Source organism: Salvelinus alpinus, chromosome 5, assembly GCF_045679555.1.
Source record: "Salvelinus alpinus chromosome 5, SLU_Salpinus.1, whole genome shotgun sequence".
Classification (NCBI taxonomy): domain Eukaryota; kingdom Metazoa; phylum Chordata; class Actinopteri; order Salmoniformes; family Salmonidae; genus Salvelinus; species Salvelinus alpinus.
The window spans coordinates 3,528,174-3,550,870 of record NC_092090.1 but is presented as its reverse complement, the minus strand read 5'-3'; the positions used below and the strand labels follow the sequence as shown (position 1 = coordinate 3,550,870).

The following is a 22,697-nucleotide window of genomic DNA, read 5'->3' as shown; positions in this document are numbered from 1 at the left end:
ACTCACCTGGTTGTCTAGGTATTAATTGATTAGTTAGGAACTCACCTGGTTGTCTAGGTCTTAATTGATTAGTTAGGAACTCACTTGGTTGTCTAGGTCTTAATTGATTAGTTAGGAACTCACCTGGTTGTCTAGGTCTTAATTTACTAGTTAGGAACTCACCTGGTTGTCTAGGTCTTAATTTACTAGTTAGGAACTCACATGGTTGTCTAGGTCTTAATTGATTAGTTAGGAACTCACCTGGTTGTCTAGGTTTTAATTGATTCGTTAGAAACTCACTTGGTTGTCTATGTCTTAATTGATTAGTTAAGAACTCACCTGGTTGTCTAGTGTCAACTAACTGTCTGTCTCTGAGCCTGCCTGTCTGCTTGCAGGGGCGCTGTGCTACGCGGAGCTGGGCACCATGATCACTAAGTCTGGAGGGGAATACGTGTACCTGATGGAGGCCTATGGGTCAGTGATGGCCTACCTCTACTCATGGAGCACGATCATGGTCCTTCAGCCATCCGCCTTCGCCATCATCGCCCTAAGCTTCGCAGAGTACACCTCCACGCCGTTCTACCCAGGATGCACTCCTCCCATTGTGGTCACCAAGTGCCTGGCTGTAGTGTGCATATGTGAGTGTGAATTCTTCTTGAATTATGAAAAATCCTAATAGAAAACAATTGGCATGCACTTCCTGAATGGACTGAATTAAAACCATGGCTCTATCTAAATGTTCTTTCCTTGCATCCAATCATATTGGAGGAGAAGATCCAAGGTCCCTCCCCTCTAACCTTCTTCTCCAATTACTTTTCAGAAGAGAGGATGCCTGGGATCGAGAAAATATAAATTTTTAAAAAGTCATGACTTAATCCCCACCGTCCTCTTCCTGCCTTTTGTTCTTCTCCTCCTCCTCTTCCACTTTTCTCCTCCTCTTCCCCGTCTCCTCCTTCTCTTCCTCCCACCTCCTCCTCTTCCTGCCTTGTGTTCTCCTCCTCCTCCTCTTCCTCGTTTCTCCTCCTCTTCCCCTTTTCTCCTCCTTCTCTTCCTCCCGCCTCCTGCCACCGCCTCCTGCTCCTCTATTATCATAGATGCCATCAACTGTTGTTGTTCACTTGAGCTCTTAACCCCTAAACTGTTCACCAGACTCTTAACCCCTAAACTGTAGACTCTTAACCCCTAAACTGCTCACCAGACTCTTAACCCCTAAACTGTTCACCAGACTCTTAACCCCTAAACTGTTCACCAGACTCTTAACCCCTAAACTGTTCACCAGACTCTTAACCCCTAAACTGCTCACCAGACTCTTAACCCCTAAACTGTTCACCAGACTCTTAACCCCTAAACTGTTCACCAGACTCTTAACCCCTAAACTGCTCACCAGACTCTTAACCCCTAAACTGCTCACCAGACTCTTAACCCCTAAACTCCTCACCAGACTCTTAACCCCTAAACTGTTCACCAGACTCTTAACCCCTAAACTGTTCACCAGACTCTTAACCCCTAAACTGCTCACCAGGCTCTTAACCCCTAAACTGTTCACCAGACTCTTAACCCCTAAACTGTTCACCAGACTCTTAACCCCTAAACTGCTCACCAGACTCTTAACCCCTAAACTGCTCACCAGACTCTTAACCCCTAAACTGTTCACCAGACTCTTAACCCCTAAACTGCTCACCAGACTCTTAACCCCTAAACTGCTCACCAGACTCTTAACCCCTAAACTGTTCACCAGACTCTTAACCCCTAAACTGCTCACCAGACTCTTAACCCCTAAACTGCTCACCAGACTCTTAACCCCTAAACTGCTCACCAGGCTCTTAACCCCTAGACTGCTCACCAGGATCTTAACCCCTAGACTGCTCACCAGGCTCTTAACCCCTAAACTGCTCACCAGGCTCTTAACCCCTAAACTCCTCACCAGGCTCTTAACCCCTAGACTGCTCACCAGGCTCTTAACCCCTAGACTCCTCACCAGGCTCTTAACCCCTAAACTGCTCACCAGGCTCTTAACCCCTAAACTGCTCACCAGACTCTTAACCCCTAAACTGCTCACCAGACTCTTAACCCCTAAACTGTTCACCAGACTCTTAACCCCTAAACTGCTCACCAGCCTCTTAACCCCTAAACTGTTCACCAGCCTCTTAACCCCTAAACTGCTCACCAGACTCTTAACCCCTAAACTGTTCACCAGACTCTTAACCCCTAAACTGCTCACCAGACTCTTAACCCCTAAACTGCTCACCAGACTCTTAACCCCTAAACTGTTCACCAGACTCTTAACCCCTAAACTGCTCACCAGACTCTTAACCCCTAAACTGCTCACCAGACTCTTAACCCCTAAACTGTTCACCAGACTCTTAACCCCTAAACTGCTCACCAGACTCTTAACCCCTAAACTGTTCACCAGACTCTTAACCCCTAAACTGCTCACCAGACTCTTAACCCCTAAACTCCTCACCAGACTCTTAACCCCTAAACTGTTCACCAGACTATTAACCCCTAAACTGTTCACCAGACTCTTAACCCCTAAACTGCTCACCAGACTCTTAACCCCTAAACTGTTCACCAGACTCTTAACCCCTAAACTGCTCCCCAGACTCTTAACCCCTAAACTGCTCACCAGACTCTTAACCCCTAAACTGCTCCCCAGACTCTTAACCCCTAAACTGCTCACCAGACTCTTAACCCCTAAACTGCTCCCCAGACTCTTAACCCCTAAACTGCTCCCCAGACTCTTAACCCCTAAACTGCTCACCAGACTCTTAACCCCTAAACTGTTCACCAGACTCTTAACCCCTAAACTGCTCACCAGACTCTTAACCCCTAAACTGCTCACCAGACTCTTAACCCCTAAACTGCTCACCAGACTCTTAACCCCTAAACTGCTCACCAGACTCTTAACCCCTAAACTGCTCACCAGACTCTTAACCCCTAAACTGCTCCCCAGACTCTTAACCCCTAAACTGTTCACCAGACTATTAACCCCTAAACTGCTCACCAGACTCTTAACCCCTAAACTGCTCACCAGACTCTTAACCCCTAAACTGCTCCCCAGACTCTTAACCCCTAAACTGCTCCCCAGACTCTTAACCCCTAAACTGCTCACCAGACTCTTAACCCCTAAACTGTTCACCAGACTCTTAACCCCTAAACTGCTCACCAGACTCTTAACCCCTAAACTGCTCACCAGACTCTTAACCCCTAAACTGCTCACCAGACTCTTAACCCCTAAACTGCTCACCAGACTCTTAACCCCTAAACTGCTCACCAGACTCTTAACCCCTAAACTGCTCACCAGACTCTTAACCCCTAAACTGCTCACCAGACTCTTAACCCCTAAACTGTTCACCAGGCTCTTAACCCCTAAACTGTTCACCAGACTCTTAACCCCTAAACTGTTCACCAGACTCTTAACCCCTAAACTGCTCACCAGACTCTTAACCCCTAAACTGCTCACCAGACTCTTAACCCCTAAACTGCTCACCAGACTCTTAACCCCTAAACTGCTCACCAGACTCTTAACCCCTAAACTGCTCACCAGACTCTTAACCCCTAAACTGTTCACCAGACTCTTAACCCCTAAACTGCTCACCAGACTCTTAACCCTTAAACTGTTCACCAGACTCTTAACCCCTAAACTGCTCACCAGACTCTTAACCCTTAAACTGTTCACCAGACTCTTAACCCCTAAACTGCTCACCAGACTCTTAACCCCTAAACTGCTCACCAGACTCCTAACCCCTAAACTCCTCACCAGACTCTTAACCCCTAAACTACTCCCCAGACTCTTATCCCCTAAACTACTCCCCAGACTCTTATCCCCTAAACTGCTCACCAGACTCTTAACCCCTAAACTGTTCACCAGACTCTTAACCCCTAAACTGCTCACCAGACTCTTAACCCCTAAACTGCTCACCAGACTCTTAACCCCTAAACTGCTCACCAGACTCTTAACCCCTAAACTGCTCACCAGACTCTTAACCCCTAAACTGCTCACCAGACTCTAAACCCCTAAACTGCTCACCAGACTCTTAACCCCTAAACTGCTCACCAGACTCTTAACCCCTAAACTGCTCACCAGACTCTTAACCCCTAAACTGCTCACCAGACTCTTAACCCCTAAACTGCTCACTAGATTCTTAACCCCTAAACTGCTCACCAGGCTCTTAACCCCTAAACTGCTCACCAGACTCTTAACCCCTAAACTGCTCACCAGACTCTTAACCCCTAAACTGCTCACCAGACTCTTAACCCCTAAACTCCTCACTAGACTCTTAACCCCTAGACTGCTCACCAGACTCTTAACCCCTAAACTGTTCACCAGACTCTTAACCCCTAAACTGCTCACCAGACTCTTAACCCCTAAACTGCTCACCAGACTCTTAACCCCTAAACTGCTCACCAGACTCTTAACCCCTAAACTGCTCACCAGACTATTAACCCCTAAACTGTTCACCAGACTCTTAACCCCTATACTGCTCACCAGACTCTTAACCCCTAAACTGCTCACCAGGCTCTTAACCCCTAAACTGTTCACCAGACTCTTAACCCCTAAACTGCTCACCAGACTCTTAACCCCTAAACTGTTCACCAGACTCTTAACCCCTAAACTGCTCACCAGACTCTTAACCCCTAAACTGCTCACCAGACTCTTAACCCCTAAACTGTTCACCAGACTCTTAACCCCTAAACTGCTCACCAGACTCTTAACCCCTAAACTGCTCACCAGACTCTTAACCCCTAAACTGCTCACCAGACTCTTAACCCCTAAACTGCTCACCAGACTCTTAACCCCTAAACTGCTCACCAGACTCTTAACCCCTAAACTGTTCACCAGACTCTTAACCCCTAAACTGCTCACCAGACTCTTAACCCCTAAACTGCTCACCAGACTCTTAACCCCTAAACTCCTCACTAGACTCTTAACCCCTAAACTGCTCACCAGACTCTTAACCCCTAAACTGCTCACCAGACTCTTAACCCCTAAACTGCTCACTAGATTCTTAACCCCTAAACTGTTCACCAGACTCTTAACCCCTAAACTCCTCACTAGACTCTTAACCCCTAAACTGTTCACCAGACTCTTAACCCCTAAACTGCTCACCAGACTCTTAACCCCTAAACTGCTCACCAGACTCTTAACCCCTAAACTGTTCACCAGACTCTTAACCCCTAAACTCCTCACTAGACTCTTAACCCCTAAACTGTTCACCAGACTCTTAACCCCTAAACTGCTCACCAGACTCTTAACCCCTAAACTGCTCACTAGATTCTTAACCCCTAAACTGTTCACCAGACTCTTAACCCCTAAACTCCTCACTAGACTCTTAACCCCTAAACTGTTCACCAGACTCTTAACCCCTAAACTGCTCACCAGACTCTTAACCCCTAAACTGCTCACCAGACTCTTAACCCCTAAACTGTTCACCAGACTCTTAACCCCTAAACTGCTCACCAGACTCTTAACCCCTAAACTCCTCACTAGATTCTTAACCCCTAAACTGCTCACCAGACTCTTAACCCCTAAACTGCTCACCAGACTCTTAACCCCTAAACTGCTCACCAGACTCTTAACCCCTAAACTCCTCACTAGACTCTTAACCCCTAGACTGCTCACCAGACTCTTAACCCCTAAACTGCTCACCAGACTCTTAACCCCTAAACTGTTCACCAGACTCTTAACCCCTAAACTGCTCACCAGACTCTTAACCCCTAAACTGCTCACCAGACTCTTAACCCCTAAACTGTTCACCAGACTCTTAACCCCTAAACTGTTCACCAGACTCTTAACCCCTAAACTGCTCACCAGACTCTTAACCCCTAAAATGCTCACCAGACTCTTAACCCCTAAACTGCTCACCAGACTCTTAACCCCTAAACTGCTCACCAGACTCTTAACCCCTAAACTCCTCACTAGACTCTTAACCCCTAGACTGCTCACCAGACTCTTAACCCCTAAACTGCTCACCAGACTCTTAACCCCTAAACTGTTCACCAGACTCTTAACCCCTAAACTGCTCACCAGACTCTTAACCCCTAAACTGCTCACCAGACTCTTAACCCCTAAACTGTTCACCAGACTCTTAACCCCTAAACTGTTCACCAGACTCTTAACCCCTAAACTGCTCACCAGACTCTTAACCCCTAAAATGCTCACCAGACTCTTAACCCCTAAACTGCTCACCAGACTCTTAACCCCTAAACTGCTCACCAGACTCTTAACCCCTAAACTGCTCACCAGACTCTTAACCCCTAAACTCCTCACTAGACTCTTAACCCCTAGACTGTTCACCAGACTCTTAACCCCTAAACAGTTCACCAGACTCTTAACCCTTAAACTGCTCACCAGACTCTTAACCCCTAAACTGCTCACCAGACTCTTAACCCCTAAACTGCTCACCAGACTCTTAACCCCTAAACTCCTCACCAGACTCTTAACCCCTAAACTGTTCACCAGACTCTTAACCCCTAAACTGCTCACCAGACTCTTAACCCCTAAACTGCTCACCAGACTCTTAACCCCTAAACTCCTCACCAGACTCTTAACCCCTAAACTGTTCACCAGACTCTTAACCCCTAAACTGCTCACCAGACTCTTAACCCCTAAACTGTTCACCAGACTCTTAACCCTTAAACTGCTCACCAGACTCTTAACCCCTAAACTGCTCACCAGACTCTTAACCCCTAAACTGCTCACCAGACTCTTAACCCCTAAACTCCTCACCAGACTCTTAACCCCTAAACTGTTCACCAGACTCTTAACCCCTAAACTGCTCACCAGACTCTTAACCCCTAAACTGCTCACCAGACTCTTAACCCCTAAACTGCTCACCAGACTCTTAACCCCTAAACTGATCACCAGACTCTTAACCCCTAAACTGTTCACCAGACTCTTAACCCCTAAACTGCTCCCCAGACTCTTAACCCCTAAACTGCTCACCAGACTCTTAACCCCTAAACTGCTCACCAGACTCTTAACCCCTAGACTCCTCACCAGACTCTTAACCCCTAAACTGTTCACCAGGCTCTTAAACCCTAAACTGTTCACCAGGCTCTTAACCCCTAAACTGTTCACCAGACTCTTAACCCCTAAACTGTTCACCAGACTCTTTACCCCTAAACTGCTCACCAGACTCTTAACCCCTAAACTGCTCACCAGACTCTTAACCCCTAGACTCCTCACCAGACTCTTAACCCCTAAACTGTTCACCAGGCTCTTAAACCCTAAACTGTTCACCAGGCTCTTAACCCCTAAACTGCTCACCAGACTCTTAACCCCTAAACTGTTCACCAGGCTCTTAAACCCTAAACTGTTCACCAGGCTCTTAACCCCTAAACTGTTCACCAGACTCTTAACCCCTAAACTGTTCACCAGACTCTTTACCCCTAAACTGCTCACCAGACTCTTAACCCCTAAACTGCTCACCAGACTCTTAACCCCTAGACTCCTCACCAGACTCTTAACCCCTAAACTGTTCACCAGGCTCTTAAACCCTAAACTGTTCACCAGGCTCTTAACCCCTAAACTGCTCACCAGACTCTTAACCCCTAAACTGTTCACCAGACTCTTAACCCCTAAACTGTTCACCAGACTCTTAACCCCTAAACTGTTCACCAGACTCTTAACCCCTAAACTGTTCACCAGACTCTTAACCCCTAAACTGTTCACCAGACTCTTAACCCCTAAACTGCTCACCAGGCTCTTAACCCCTAAACTGCTCACCAGACTCTTAAACCCTAAACTGTTCACCAGACTCTTAAACCCTAAACTGTTCACCAGACTCTTAAACCCTAAACTGTTCACCAGACTCTTAACCCCTAAACTGTTCACCAGACTCTTAAGCCCTAAACTGCTCACCAGACTCTTAAACCCTAAACTGTTCACCAGGCTCTTAACCCCTAAACTGCTCACCAGACTCTTAAACCCTAAACTGTTCACCAGACTCTTAAACCCTAAACTGTTCACCAGACTCTTAACCCCTAAACTGTTCACCAGACTCTTAACCCCTAGACTGTTCACCAGACTCTTAACACCTAAACTGTTCACCAGACTCTTAACCCCTAAACTGTTCACCAGACTTTTAACACCTAAACTGCTCACCAGACTCTTAACCCCTAAACTGTTTACCAGACTCTTAACCCCTAAACTGCTCACCAGACTCTTAACCCCTAAACTACTCCCCAGACTCTTAACCCCTAAACTGCTCACCAGACTCTTAACCCCTAAACTGCTCACCAGACTCTTAACCCCTAAACTGCTCACCAGACTCTTAACCCCTAAACTGCTCACCAGACTCTTAACCCCTAAACTGTTCACCAGACTCTTAACCCCTAAACTGCTCACCAGACTCTTAACCCCTAGACTGTTCACCAGACTCTTAACCCCTAAACTGCTCACCAGACTCTTAACCCCTAAACTGCTCACCAGACTCTTAACCCCTAAACTGCTCACCAGACTCTTAACCCCTAAACTGCTCACCAGACTCTTAACCCCTAAACTGCTCACCAGACTCTTAACCCCTAGACTGTTCACCAGACTCTTAACCCCTAAACTGCTCACCAGACTCTTAACCCCTAAACTGTTCACCAGACTCTTAACCCCTAAACTGCTCACCAGACTCTTAACCCCTAAACTGCTCACCAGACTCTTAACCCCTAAACTGCTCACCAGACTCTTAACCCCTAAACTGCTCCCCAGACTCTTAATCCCTAAACTGTTCACCAGACTCTTAATCCCTAAACTGCTCACCAGACTCTTAACCCCTAAACTGTTCACCAGACTCTTAACCCCTAAACTACTCACCAGACTCTTAACCCCTAAACTGTTCACCAGACTCTTAACCCCTAAACTGCTCCCCAGACTCTTAACCCCTAAACTGCTCACCAGACTCTTAACCCCTAAACTGCTCACCAGACTCTTAATCCCTAAACTGTTCACCAGACTCTTAATCCCTAAACTGCTCCCCAGACTCTTAACCCCTAAACTGTTCACCAGACTCTTAACCCCTAAACTACTCCCCAGACTCTTAACCCCTAAACTGTTCACCAGACTCTTAACCCCTAAACTGCTCCCCAGACTCTTAACCCCTAAACTGTTCACCAGACTCTTAACCCCTAAACTGCTCCCCAGACTCTTAACCCCTAAACTGTTCACCAGACTCTTAACCCCTAAACTGCTCACCAGACTCTTAATCCCTAAACTGTTCACCAGACTCTTAATCCCTAAACTGCTCCCCAGACTCTTAACCCCTAAACTGTTCACCAGACTCTTAACCCCTAAACTGCTCACCAGACTCTTAACCCCTAAACTGTTCACCAGACTCTTAACCCCTAAACTGCTCCCCAGACTCTTAACCCCTAAACTGCTCACCAGACTCTTAACCCCTAAACTGCTCACCAGACTCTTAATCCCTAAACTGTTCACCAGACTCTTAATCCCTAAACTGCTCCCCAGACTCTTAACCCCTAAACTGTTCACCAGACTCTTAACCCCTAAACTGCTCCCCAGACTCTTAACCCCTAAACTGCTCACCAGACTCTTAACCCCTAAACTGCTCACCAGACTCTTAATCCCTAAACTGTTCACCAGACTCTTAATCCCTAAACTGCTCCCCAGACTCTTAACCCCTAAACTGTTCACCAGACTCTTAACCCCTAAACTACTCCCCAGACTCTTAACCCCTAAACTCCTCACCAGACTCTTAACCCCTAAACTGCTCACCAGACTCTTAACCCCTAAACTACTCCCCAGACTCTTAACCCCTAAACTGCTCACCAGACTCTTAACCCCTAAACTGCTCACCAGACTCTTAACCCCTAAACTGCTCACCAGACTCTTAACCCCTAAACTGTTCACCAGACTCTTAACCCCTAAACTGTTCACCAGACTCTTAACCCCTAAACTGCTCCCCAGACTCTTAACCCCTAAACTGCTCACCAGACTCTTAACCCCTAAACTGCTCACCAGACTCTTAATCCCTAAACTGTTCACCAGACTCTTAATCCCTAAACTGCTCCCCAGACTCTTAACCCCTAAACTGCTCACCAGACTCTTAACCCCTAAACTGCTCACCAGACTCTTAACCCCTAAACTGCTCACCAGACTCTTAACCCCTAAACTGCTCACCAGACTCTTAACCCCTAAACTGCTCACCAGACTCTTAACCCCTAAACTGCTCACCAGTCTCTTAACCCCTAAACTGCTCCCCAGACTCTTAACCCCTAAACTGTTCACCAGACTATTAACCCCTAAACTGTTCACCAGACTATTAACCCCTAAACTGTTCACCAGACTCTTAACCCCTAAACTGCTCACCAGACTCTTAACCCCTAAACTGCTCCCCAGACTCTTAACCCCTAAACTGCTCCCCAGACTCTTAACCCCTAAACTGCTCACCAGACTCTTAACCCCTAAACTGCTCACCAGACTCTTAACCCCTAAACTGTTCACCAGACTATTAACCCCTAAACTGTTCACCAGACTCTTAACCCCTAAACTGCTCACCAGACTCTTAACCCCTAAACTGCTCCCCAGACTCTTAACCCCTAAACTGCTCCCCAGACTCTTAACCCCTAAACTGCTCACCAGACTCTTAACCCCTAAACTGCTCACCAGACTCTTAACCCCTAAACTCCTCACTAGACTCTTAACCCCTAAACTACTCCCCAGACTCTTAACCCCTAAACTGTTCACCAGACTCTTAACCCCTAAACTGCTCCCCAGACTCTTAACCCCTAAACTGTTCACCAGACTCTTAACCCCTAAACTGCTCCCCAGACTCTTAACCCCTAAACTGCTCACCAGACTCTTAACCCCTAAACTGCTCACCAGACTCTTAATCCCTAAACTGTTCACCAGACTCTTAATCCCTAAACTGCTCCCCAGACTCTTAACCCCTAAACTGTTCACCAGACTCTTAACCCCTAAACTGCTCACCAGACTCTTAACCCCTAAACTGTTCACCAGACTCTTAACCCCTAAACTGCTCCCCAGACTCTTAACCCCTAAACTGCTCACCAGACTCTTAACCCCTAAACTGCTCACCAGACTCTTAATCCCTAAACTGTTCACCAGACTCTTAATCCCTAAACTGCTCCCCAGACTCTTAACCCCTAAACTGTTCACCAGACTCTTAACCCCTAAACTGCTCCCCAGACTCTTAACCCCTAAACTGCTCACCAGACTCTTAACCCCTAAACTGCTCACCAGACTCTTAATCCCTAAACTGTTCACCAGACTCTTAATCCCTAAACTGCTCCCCAGACTCTTAACCCCTAAACTGTTCACCAGACTCTTAACCCCTAAACTACTCCCCAGACTCTTAACCCCTAAACTCCTCACCAGACTCTTAACCCCTAAACTGCTCACCAGACTCTTAACCCCTAAACTACTCCCCAGACTCTTAACCCCTAAACTGCTCACCAGACTCTTAACCCCTAAACTGCTCACCAGACTCTTAACCCCTAAACTACTCCCCAGACTCTTAACCCCTAAACTGCTCACCAGACTCTTAACCCCTAAACTGCTCACCAGACTCTTAACCCCTAGACTCCTCACCAGGCTCTTAACCCCTAAACTGCTCACCAGGCTCTTAACCCCTAAACTGCTCACCAGACTCTTAACCCCTAAACTGCTCACCAGACTCTTAACCCCTAAACTGCTCCCCAGACTCTTAACCCCTAAACTGCTCCCCAGACTCTTAACCCCTAAACTGCTCACCAGACTCTTAACCCCTAAACTGCTCACCAGACTCTTAACCCCTAAACTGTTCACCAGACTATTAACCCCTAAACTGTTCACCAGACTCTTAACCCCTAAACTGCTCACCAGACTCTTAACCCCTAAACTGCTCCCCAGACTCTTAACCCCTAAACTGCTCCCCAGACTCTTAACCCCTAAACTGCTCACCAGACTCTTAACCCCTAAACTGCTCACCAGACTCTTAACCCCTAAACTCCTCACTAGACTCTTAACCCCTAAACTGCTCACCAGACTCTTAATCCCTAAACTGTTCACCAGACTCTTAACCCCTAAACTGCTCCCCAGACTCTTAACCCCTAAACTGCTCCCCAGACTCTTAACCCCTAAACTGCTCCCCAGACTCTTAACCCCTAAACTGCTCACCAGACTCTTAACCCCTAAACTGCTCACCAGACTCTTAACCCCTAAACTGCTCACCAGACTCTTAACCCCTAAACTCCTCACTAGACTCTTAACCCCTAAACTCCTCACTAGACTCTTAACCCCTAGACTGTTCACCAGACTCTTAACCCCTAAACTGCTCACCAGACTCTTAACCCCTAAACTGCTCACCAGACTCTTAACCCCTAAACTGTTCACCAGACTCTTAACCCCTAAACTGTTCACCAGACTCTTAACCCCTAAACTGCTCACCAGACTCTTAACCCTAAACTGCTCACCAGACTCTTAACCCCTAAACTGCTCACCAGACTCTTAACCCCTAAACTGCTCACCAGGCTCTTAACCCCTAAACTCCCCAGGCACTACACTAGTAGCTGCCCATTGTTCTAGCCTCATACACGTGTGTGTGTGTGTGTGTCTGTGTGTCTGTGTGTGTGTGTGTGTGTGTCGGAGGGATTGACTACAGCAGAGGACCAACTTCTGTCTCGTATGGATTAATAAAAATATTCCTCCTCTCCTTCCTTCCTCTTCCTCCCCTTCAGTTCTGATAGTGTCGGTGAACTGTCTCAGTGTGAAGCTTGCCAACTATGTCCAGAACTTCTTCACTGCAGCCAAGCTTCTCATCATCCTGGTCATCATAGTGGCGGGCATCGTCCTCTTGGCACAAGGTTGGTACTTTACACATTCTGTCTGTCTACCAAATGGCACCCTATTCCCTATATAGTTGTCTACCCTATTCCCTATATAGTGATCTACCCTATTCCCTTTATAGTAAGAGCCCCCAGAACCCAGACATCCCTCAGAGCCCTATATTTATATTTATTTTATTTTACCTTTATTTAACTAGGTAAGTCAGTCAAGAACAAATTCTTATTTTCAATGACGGCCTAAGAACAGTGGGTTAGCTGACTTGTTCAGGGGCCAGAACAACAGATTTTTACCTTGTCAACTCGGGGATTCGATCTTGCAACCTTTCGGTTACTAGTCCAACGCTCTAACCACTAGGCTACCCTGCCGCCCCGTATATATATCCCTCAGAGCCCTGTGGATCCTGGTCAAAAGTAGGGCACTTCTGTATAGAATAGGGTACCATTTGGGATGAAAACTTTTCCATCTATTCCAGTACCCTGTATTATCATGTGGAAGTTTCAAATATCACTCTATACTGTAGTACTTTTGGGTACACCCTATGGGCCCTGGTCAAAAGAATGAATATTCAAATGTATATACTGTCACATTTGTGTCCAGGAAACACTGAGAATCTGTCCAACCCATTTGAAGGAGCCTCAACCTCCTTTGGATCCATTGGACTGGCGTTTTACAACGGGCTCTGGGCCTACGATGGGTGGTAAGACTACACCTGCATCCCAGATGGCACCCTACTTCCTATATAGGTCACTACTTTGACCAGGGCCCGTAGTGCTCTAGTCAGGGGGGCCCGTATTGCTCTAGTCAGGGCCCGTAGTGCTCTAGTCAGGGGGGCCCGTAGTTCTCTAGTCAGGGCCCGTAGTGCTCTAGTCAGGGGGGCCCGTAGTGCTCTAGTCAGGGCCCGTAGTGCTCTAGTCAGGGGGGGCCCGTAGTGCTCTAGTCAGGGGGGCCCGTAGCGCTCTAGTCAGGGGGGCCCGTAGTGCTCTAGTCAGGGGGGTCCGTAGCGCTCTAGTCAGGGGGGCCCGTAGCGCTCTAGTCAGGGGGGCCCGTAGCGCTCTAGTCAGGGGGGCCCATAGCGCTCTAGTCAGGGGGGCCCGTAGCGCTCTAGTCAGGGGGGCCCGTAGTGCTCTAGTCAGGGGGGTCCATAGCGCTCTAGTCAGGGGGGCCCGTAGAGCTCTAGTCAGGGGGGCCCGTAGCGCTCTAGTCAGGGGGGCCCGTAGCGCTCTAGTCAGGAGGGCCCGTAGAGCTCTAGTCAGGGGGGCCCGTAGAGCTCTAGTCAGGGGGGCCCGTAGAGCTCTAGTCAGGGGGGCCCGTAGAGCTCTAGTCAGGGGGGCCCGTAGCGCTCTAGTCAGGGGGGCCCGTAGCGCTCTAGTCAGGGGGGCCCGTAGAGCTCTAGTCAGGGGGGCCCGTAGAGCTCTAGTCAGGGGGGCCCATAGCGCTCTAGTCAGGGGGGCCCGTAGCGCTCTAGTCAGGGGGGCCCGTAGCGCTATAGTCAGGGGGGCCCGTAGCGCTCTAGTCAGGGGGGCCCGTAGCGCTCTAGTCAGGGGGGCCCATAGCGCTCTAGTCAGGGGGGCCCGTAGAGCTCTAGTCAGGGGGGCCCGTAGCGCTCTAGTCAGGGGGGCCCGTAGCGCTCTAGTCAGGGGGGCCCGTAGCGCTATAGTCAGGGGGGACCGTAGCGCTCTAGTCAGGGGGGCCCGTAGCGCTCTAGTCAGGGGGGCCCGTAGCGCTCTAGTCAGGGGGGCCCGTAGTGCTCTAGTCAGGGGGGCCCGTAGTGCTCTAGTCAGGGGGGCCCGTAGCGCTCTAGTCAGGGGGGCCCGTAGCGCTCTAGTCAGGGGGGTCCGTAGCGCTCTAGTCAGGGGGGCCCGTAGTGCTCTAGTCAGGGGGGCCCGTAGCGCTCTAGTCAGGGGGGCCCGTAGCGCTCTAGTCAGGGGGGCCCATAGCGCTATAGTCAGGGGGGTCCGTAGCGCTCTAGTCAGGGGGGCCCGTAGCGCTCTAGTCAGGGGGGCCCGTAGCGCTCTAGTCAGGGGGGCCCGTAGCGCTCTAGTCAGGGGGGCCCGTAGCGCTCTAGTCAGGGGGGCCCATAGCGCTATAGTCAGGGGGGTCCGTAGCGCTCTAGTCAGGGGGGCCCGTAGCGCTCTAGTCAGGGGGGCCCGTAGCGCTCTAGTCAGGGGGGCCCGTAGCGCTCTAGTCAGGGGGGCCCGTTGCGCTCTAGTCAGGGGGGCCCGTTGCGCTCTAGTCAGGGGGCCCGTTGCGCTCTAGTCAGGGGGGACCATAGCGCTCTAGTCAGGGGGGCCCATAGCGCTCTATTCAGGGGGGCCCATAGCGCTCTCGCTCTAGTCAGAGGGGCCCGTGGCGGTCTAGGCAGGGCCCATAGTGCTCTAGTCAGGGGGGCCCGTGGCGCTCTAGTCAGGGCCCATAGTGCTCTAGTCAGGGGGGCCCGTTGCGCTCTAGTCAGGGGGGCCCGTGGCGCTCTAGTAAGGGCCCATTGTGCTCTAGTCAGGGGGGCCCATAGCGCTCTAGACAGGGGGGCCCATAGCGCTCTAGTCAGGGGGGCCCGTAGCGCTCTAGTCAGGGGGGCCCGTAGCGCTCTAGTCAGAGGGGCCCATAGTGCTCTAGTCAGGGGGGCCCGTAGTGCTCTAGTCAGGGGGGCCCGTTGCGCTCTAGTCAGGGGGGCCCGTAGCGCTCTAGTCAGGGGGGCCCGTAGCGCTCTAGTCAGGGGGGCCCGTAGCGCTCTAGTCAGGGGGGCCCGTAGCGCTCTAGTCAGGGGGGCCCGTAGCGCTCTAGTCAGGGGGGCCCGTAGCGCTCTAGTCAGGGGGGCCCGTAGCGCTCTAGTCAGGGGGGCCCGTAGCGCTCTAGTCAGGGGGGCCCATAGCGCTCTAGTCAGGGGGGCCCGTAGCGCTCTAGTCAAGGGGGCCCATAGCGCTCTAGTCAGGGGGGCCCGTAGCGCTCTAGTCAGGGGGGCCCGTAGCGCTCTAGTCAGGGGGGCCCATAGTGCTCTAGTCAGGGGGGCCCATAGCGCTCTAGTCAGGGGGGCCCGTAGCGCTCTAGTCAGGGGGGCCCATAGCGCTCTAGTCAGGGGGGCCCGTGGCGCTCTAGTCAAGGGGGCCCGTAGCGCTCTAGTCAGGGGGGCCCATAGCGCTCTAGTCAGGGGGGCCCGTAGCGCTCTAGTCAGGGGGGCCCATAGCGCTCTAGTCACCCGTAGTGCTCTAGTCAAGGGGGCCCATAGCGCTCTAGTCAGGGGGGCCCATAGCGCTCTAGTCAGGGGGGCCCGTAGCGCTCTAGTCAGGGGGGCCCATAGCGCTCTAGTCAGGGGGGCCCGTGGCGCTCTAGTCAAGGGGGCCCATAGCGCTCTAGTCAGGGCCCATAGTGCTCTAGTCGAAAGTAGTCCACTAAGTAGGGGATCGGGTACCATTGGAGATGTATCCTATCTCTCTGTTCTTATCACTTCCTCAATAAAACAGTTTTATGGTTTTGAGATTCCTGTTTTGAATGTCGACCCAACCTGTTAAAACGTGGTTCTATTAACATGTTTTGTCTCTCAGGAATCAGCTGAACTTTATAACAGAGGAGCTGAAAAACCCAAACAGGTGAGTGTCCATACAACTGACATTTAGGGTGCGTCCAAAATGGCTCCCTGTTCCACGATGGGCCCTGGTCAACAGTAGTGCACTACTACCCTATGGGCCCTGGTCAACAGTAGTGCACTACTACCCTATGGGCCCTGGTCAACAGTAGTGCACTACTACCCTACGGGCCCTGGTCAACAGTAGTGCACTACTACCCTATGGGCCCTGGTCAACAGTAGTGCACTACTACCCTATGGGCCCTGGTCAACAGTAGTGCACTACTACCCTATGGGCCCTGGTCAACAGTAGTGCACTACTACCCTATGGGCCCTGGTCTAAAGTAGTGCACTACTACCCGATGGGCCCTGGTCAACAGTAGTGCACTACTACCCTATGGGCCCTGGTCAACAGTAGTGCACTACTACCCTATGGGCCCTGGTCAACAGTAGTGCACTACTACCCTATGGGCCCTGGTCAACAGTAGTGCACTACTACCCTATGGGCCCTGGTCAACAGTAGTGCACTACTACCCTATGGGCCCTGGTCAACAGTAGTGCACTACTACCCTATGGGCCCTGGTCAACAGTAGTGCACTACTACCCTATGGGCCCTGGTCAACAGTAGTGCACTACTACCCTATGGGCCCTGGTCAACAGTAGTGCACTACTACCCTATGGGCCCTGGTCAACAGTAGTGCACTACTACCCTATGGGCCCTGGTCAACAGTAGTGCACTACTACCCTATGGGCCCTGGTCAACAGTAGTGCACTACTACCCTATGGGCCCTGGTCAACAGTAGTGCACTACTACCATATGGGCCCTGGTCAACAGTAGTGCACTACTACCCTATGGGCCCTGGTCAACAGTAGTGCACTATTACCCTATGGGCCCTGGTCAACAGTAGTGCACTACTACCCTATGGGCCCTGGTCAACAGTAGTGCACTACTACCCTATGGGCCCTGGTCAACAGTAGTGCACTACTACCCTATGGGCCCTGGTCAACAGTAGTGCACTACTACCCTATGGGCCCTGGTCAACAGTAGTGCACTACTACCCTATGGGCCCTGGTCAACAGTAGTGCACTACTACCCTATGGGCCCTGGTCTAAAGTAGTGCACTACTACCCTATGGGCCCTGGTCAACAGTAGTGCACTACTACCCTATGGGCCCTGGTCAACAGTAGTGCACTACTACCCTATGGGCCCTGGTCAACAGTAGTGCACTACTACCCTATGGGCCCTGGTCAACAGTAGTGCACTACTACCCTATGGGCCCTGGTCAACAGTAGTGCACTACTACCCTATGGGCCCTGGTCAACAGTAGTGCACTACTACCCGATGGGCCCTGGTCAACAGTAGTGCACTACTACCCTACGGGCCCTGGTCAACAGTAGTGCACTACTACCCTATGGGCCCTGGTCAACAGTAGTGCACTACTACCCTATGGGCCCTGGTCAACAGTAGTGCACTACTACCCTATGGGCCCTGGTCAACAGTAGTGCACTACTACCCTATGGGCCCTGGTCTAAAGTAGTGCACTACTACCCTATGGGCCCTGGTCAACAGTAGTGCACTACTACCCTATGGGCCCTGGTCAACAGTAGTGCACTACTACCCTATGGGCCCTGGTCAACACTAGTGCACTACTACCCTATGGGCCCTGGTCAACAGTAGTGCACTACTACCCTATGGGCCCTGGTCAACACTAGTGCACTACTACCCTATGGGCCCTGGTCAACAGTAGTGCACTACTACCCTATGGGCCCTGGTCAACAGTAGTGCACTACTACCCTATGGGCCCTGGTCAACAGTAGTGCACTACTACCCTATGGGCCCTGGTCAACAGTAGTGCACTACCACCCTATGGGCCCTGGTCAACAGTAGTGCACTACTACCCTATGGGCCCTGGTCAACAGTAGTGCACTACTACCCTATGGGCCCTGGTCAACAGTAGTGCACTACTACCCTATGGGCCCTGGTCAACAGTAGTGCACTACTACCCTATGGGCCCTGGTCAACAGTAGTGCACTACTACCATATGGGCCCTGGTCAACAGTAGTGCACTACTACCCTATGGGCCCTGGTCAACAGTAGTGCACTATTACCCTATGGGCCCTGGTCAACAGTAGTGCACTACTACCCTATGGGCCCTGGTCAACAGTAGTGCACTACTACCCTATGGGCCCTGGTCAACAGTAGTGCACTACTACCCTATGGGCCCTGGTCAACAGTAGTGCACTACTACCCTATGGGCCCTGGTCAACAGTAGTGCACTACTACCCTATGGGCCCTGGTCAACAGTAGTGCACTACTACCCTATGGGCCCTGGTCTAAAGTAGTGCACTACTACCCTATGGGCCCTGGTCAACAGTAGTGCACTACTACCCTATGGGCCCTGGTCAACAGTAGTGCACTACTACCCTATGGGCCCTGGTCAACAGTAGTGCACTACTACCCTATGGGCCCTGGTCAACAGTAGTGCACTACTACCCTATGGGCCCTGGTCAACAGTAGTGCACTACTACCCTATGGGCCCTGGTCTAAAGTAGTGCACTACTACCCTATGGGCCCTGGTCAACAGTAGTGCACTACTACCCTATGGGCCCTGGTCAACAGTAGTGCACTACTACCCTATGGGCCCTGGTCAACAGTAGTGCACTACTACCCTATGGGCCCTGGTCAACAGTAGTGCACTACTACCCTATGGGCCCTGGTCAACAGTAGTGCACTACTACCCTATGGGCCCTGGTCAACAGTAGTGCACTACTACCCTATGGGCCCTGGTCAACAGTAGTGCACTACTACCCTATGGGCCCTGGTCAACAGTAGTGCACTACTACCCTATGGGCCCTGGTCAACAGTAGTGCACTACTACCCTATGGGCCCTGGTCAACAGTAGTGCACTACTACCCTATGGGCCCTGGTCAACAGTAGTGCACTACTACCCTATGGGCCCTGGTCAACAGTAGTGCACTACTACCCTATGGGCCCTGGTCAACAGTAGTGCACTACTACCCTATGGGCCCTGGTCAACAGTAGTGCACTACTACCCTATGGGCCCTGGTCAACAGTAGTGCACTACTACCCTATGGGCCCTGGTCAACAGTAGTGCACTACTACCCTATGGGCCCTGGTCAACAGTAGTGCACTACTACCCTATGGGCCCTGGTCAACAGTAGTGCACTACTACCCTATGGGCCCTGGTCAACAGTAGTGCACTACTACCCTATGGGCCCTGGTCAACAGTAGTGCACTACTACCCTATGGGCCCTGGTCAACAGTAGTGCACTACTACCCTATGGGCCCTGGTCAACAGTAGTGCACTACTACCCTATGGGCCCTGGTCAACAGTAGTGCACTACTACCCTATGGGCCCTGGTCAACAGTAGTGCACTACTACCCTATGGGCCCTGGTCAACAGTAGTGCACTACTACCCTATGGGCCCTGGTCAACAGTAGTGCACTACTACCCTATGGGCCCTGGTCAACAGTAGTGCACTACTACCCTATGGGCCCTGGTCAACAGTAGTGCACTACTACCCTATGGGCCCTGGTCAACAGTAGTGCACTACTACCCTATGGGCCCTGGTCAACAGTAGTGCACTACTACCCTATGGGCCCTGGTCAACAGTAGTGCACTACTACCCTATGGGCCCTGGTCAACAGTAGTGCACTACTACCCTATGGGCCCTGGTCAACAGTAGTGCACTATTACCCTATGGGCCCTGGTCAACAGTAGTGCACTACTACCCTATGGGCCCTGGTCAACAGTAGTGCACTACTACCCTATGGGCCCTGGTCAACAGTAGTGCACTACTACCCTATGGGCCCTGGTCAACAGTAGTGCACTACTACCCTATGGGCCCTGGTCAACAGTAGTGCACTACTACCCTATGGGCCCTGGTCAACAGTAGTGCACTACTACCCTATGGGCCCTGGTCTAAAGTAGTGCACTACTACCCTATGGGCCCTGGTCAACAGTAGTGCACTACTACCCTATGGGCCCTGGTCAACAGTAGTGCACTACTACCCTATGGGCCCTGGTCAACAGTAGTGCACTACTACCCTATGGGCCCTGGTCAACAGTAGTGCACTACTACCCTATGGGGCCTGGTCAACAGTAGTGCACTACTACCCTATGGGCCCTGGTCAACAGTAGTGCACTACTACCCTATGGGCCCTGGTCAACAGTAGTGCACTACTACCCTATGGGCCCTGGTCAACAGTAGTGCACTACTACCCTATGGGCCCTGGTCAACAGTAGTGCACTACTACCCTATGGGCCCTGGTCAACAGTAGTGCACTACTACCCTATGGGCCCTGGTCAACAGTAGTGCACTACTACCCTATGGGCCCTGGTCAACAGTAGTGCACTACTACCCTATGGGCCCTGGTCAACAGTAGTGCACTACTACCCTATGGGCCCTGGTCAACAGTAGTGCACTACTACCCTATGGGCCCTGGTCAACAGTAGTGCACTACTACCCTATGGGCCCTGGTCAACAGTAGTGCACTATTACCCTATGGGCCCTGGTCAACAGTAGTGCACTACTACCCTATGGGCCCTGGTCAACAGTAGTGCACTACTACCCTATGGGCCCTGGTCAACAGTAGTGCACTACTACCCTATGGGCCCTGGTCAACAGTAGTGCACTACTACCCTATGGGCCCTGGTCAACAGTAGTGCACTACTACCCTATGGGCCCTGGTCAACAGTAGTGCACTACTACCCTATGGGCCCTGGTCTAAAGTAGTGCACTACTACCCTATGGGCCCTGGTCAACAGTAGTGCACTACTACCCTATGGGCCCTGGTCAACAGTAGTGCACTACTACCCTATGGGCCCTGGTCAACAGTAGTGCACTACTACCCTATGGGCCCTGGTCAACAGTAGTGCACTACTACCCTATGGGCCCTGGTCAACAGTAGTGCACTACTACCCTATGGGCCCTGGTCAACAGTAGTGCACTACTACCCTATGGGCCCTGGTCAACAGTAGTGCACTACTACCCTATGGGCCCTGGTCTAAAGTAGTGCACTACTACCCTATGGGCCCTGGTCAACAGTAGTGCACTACTACCCTATGGGCCCTGGTCAACAGTAGTGCACTACTACCCTATGGGCCCTGGTCAACAGTAGTGCACTACTACCCTATGGGCCCTGGTCAACAGTAGTGCACTACTACCCTATGGGCCCTGGTCAACAGTAGTGCACTACTACCCTATGGGCCCTGGTCAACAGTAGTGCACTACTACCCTATGGGCCCTGGTCAACAGTAGTGCACTACTACCCTATGGGCCCTGGTCAACAGTAGTGCACTACTACCCTATGGGCCCTGGTCAACAGTAGTGCACTACTACCCTATGGGCCCTGGTCAACAGTAGTGCACTACTACCCTATGGGCCCTGGTCAACAGTAGTGCACTACTACCCTATGGGCCCTGGTCAACAGTAGTGCACTACTACCCTATGGGCCCTGGTCAACAGTAGTGCACTACTACCCTATGGGCCCTGGTCAACAGTAGTGCACTACTACCCTATGGGCCCTGGTCAACAGTAGTGCACTACTACCCTATGGGCCCTGGTCAACAGTAGTGCACTACTACCCTATGGGCCCTGGTCAACAGTAGTGCACTACTACCCTATGGGCCCTGGTCAACAGTAGTGCACTACTACCCTATGGGCCCTGGTCAACAGTAGTGCACTACTACCCTATGGGCCCTGGTCAACAGTAGTGCACTACTACCCTATGGGCCCTGGTCAACAGTAGTGCACTACTACCCTATGGGCCCTGGTCAACAGTAGTGCACTATTACCCTATGGGCCCTGGTCAACAGTAGTGCACTACTACCCTATGGGCCCTGGTAAACAGTAGTGCACTACTACCCTATGGGCCCTGGTCAACAGTAGTGCACTACTACCCTATGGGCCCTGGTCAACAGTAGTGCACTTCTACCCTATGGGCCCTGGTCAACAGTAGTGCACTACTACCCTATGGGCCCTGGTCAACAGTAGTGCACTACTACCCTATGGGCCCTGGTCTAAAGTAGTGCACTACTACCCTATGGGCCCTGGTCAACAGTAGTGCACTACTACCCTATGGGCCCTGGTCAACAGTAGTGCACTACTACCCTATGGGCCCTGGTCAACAGTAGTGCACTACTACCCTATGGGCCCTGGTCAACAGTAGTGCACTACTACCCTATGGGCCCTGGTCAACAGTAGTGCACTACTACCCTATGGGCCCTGGTCAACAGTAGTGCACTACTACCCTATGGGCCCTGGTCAACAGTAGTGCACTACTACCCTATGGGCCCTGGTCAACAGTAGTGCACTACTACCCTATGGGCCCTGGTC

At 51.2% G+C, this 22,697-nt stretch overlaps 1 protein-coding gene and 2 pseudogenes across 1 annotated transcript in view; all 3 read left to right on the top strand.

Moving 5' to 3' along the window:
• Positions 1-22,697, top strand: part of LOC139575431 (b(0,+)-type amino acid transporter 1-like) — a 36,244-nt gene that overhangs the window by 7,759 nt on the left and 5,788 nt on the right. Inside the window, exons 2-5 of the mRNA XM_071400383.1 lie at positions 375-617; positions 12,670-12,795; positions 13,376-13,475; positions 16,318-16,362. Coding sequence (XP_071256484.1) covers positions 375-617; positions 12,670-12,795; positions 13,376-13,475; positions 16,318-16,362 — 514 coding nt within the window. The remainder of the gene's footprint in view (positions 1-374; positions 618-12,669; positions 12,796-13,375; positions 13,476-16,317; positions 16,363-22,697) is intronic.
• On the top strand, positions 1,208-1,717 carry LOC139575432 (coagulation factor V-like; annotated as a pseudogene).
• On the top strand, positions 8,255-8,887 carry LOC139577371 (coagulation factor V-like; annotated as a pseudogene).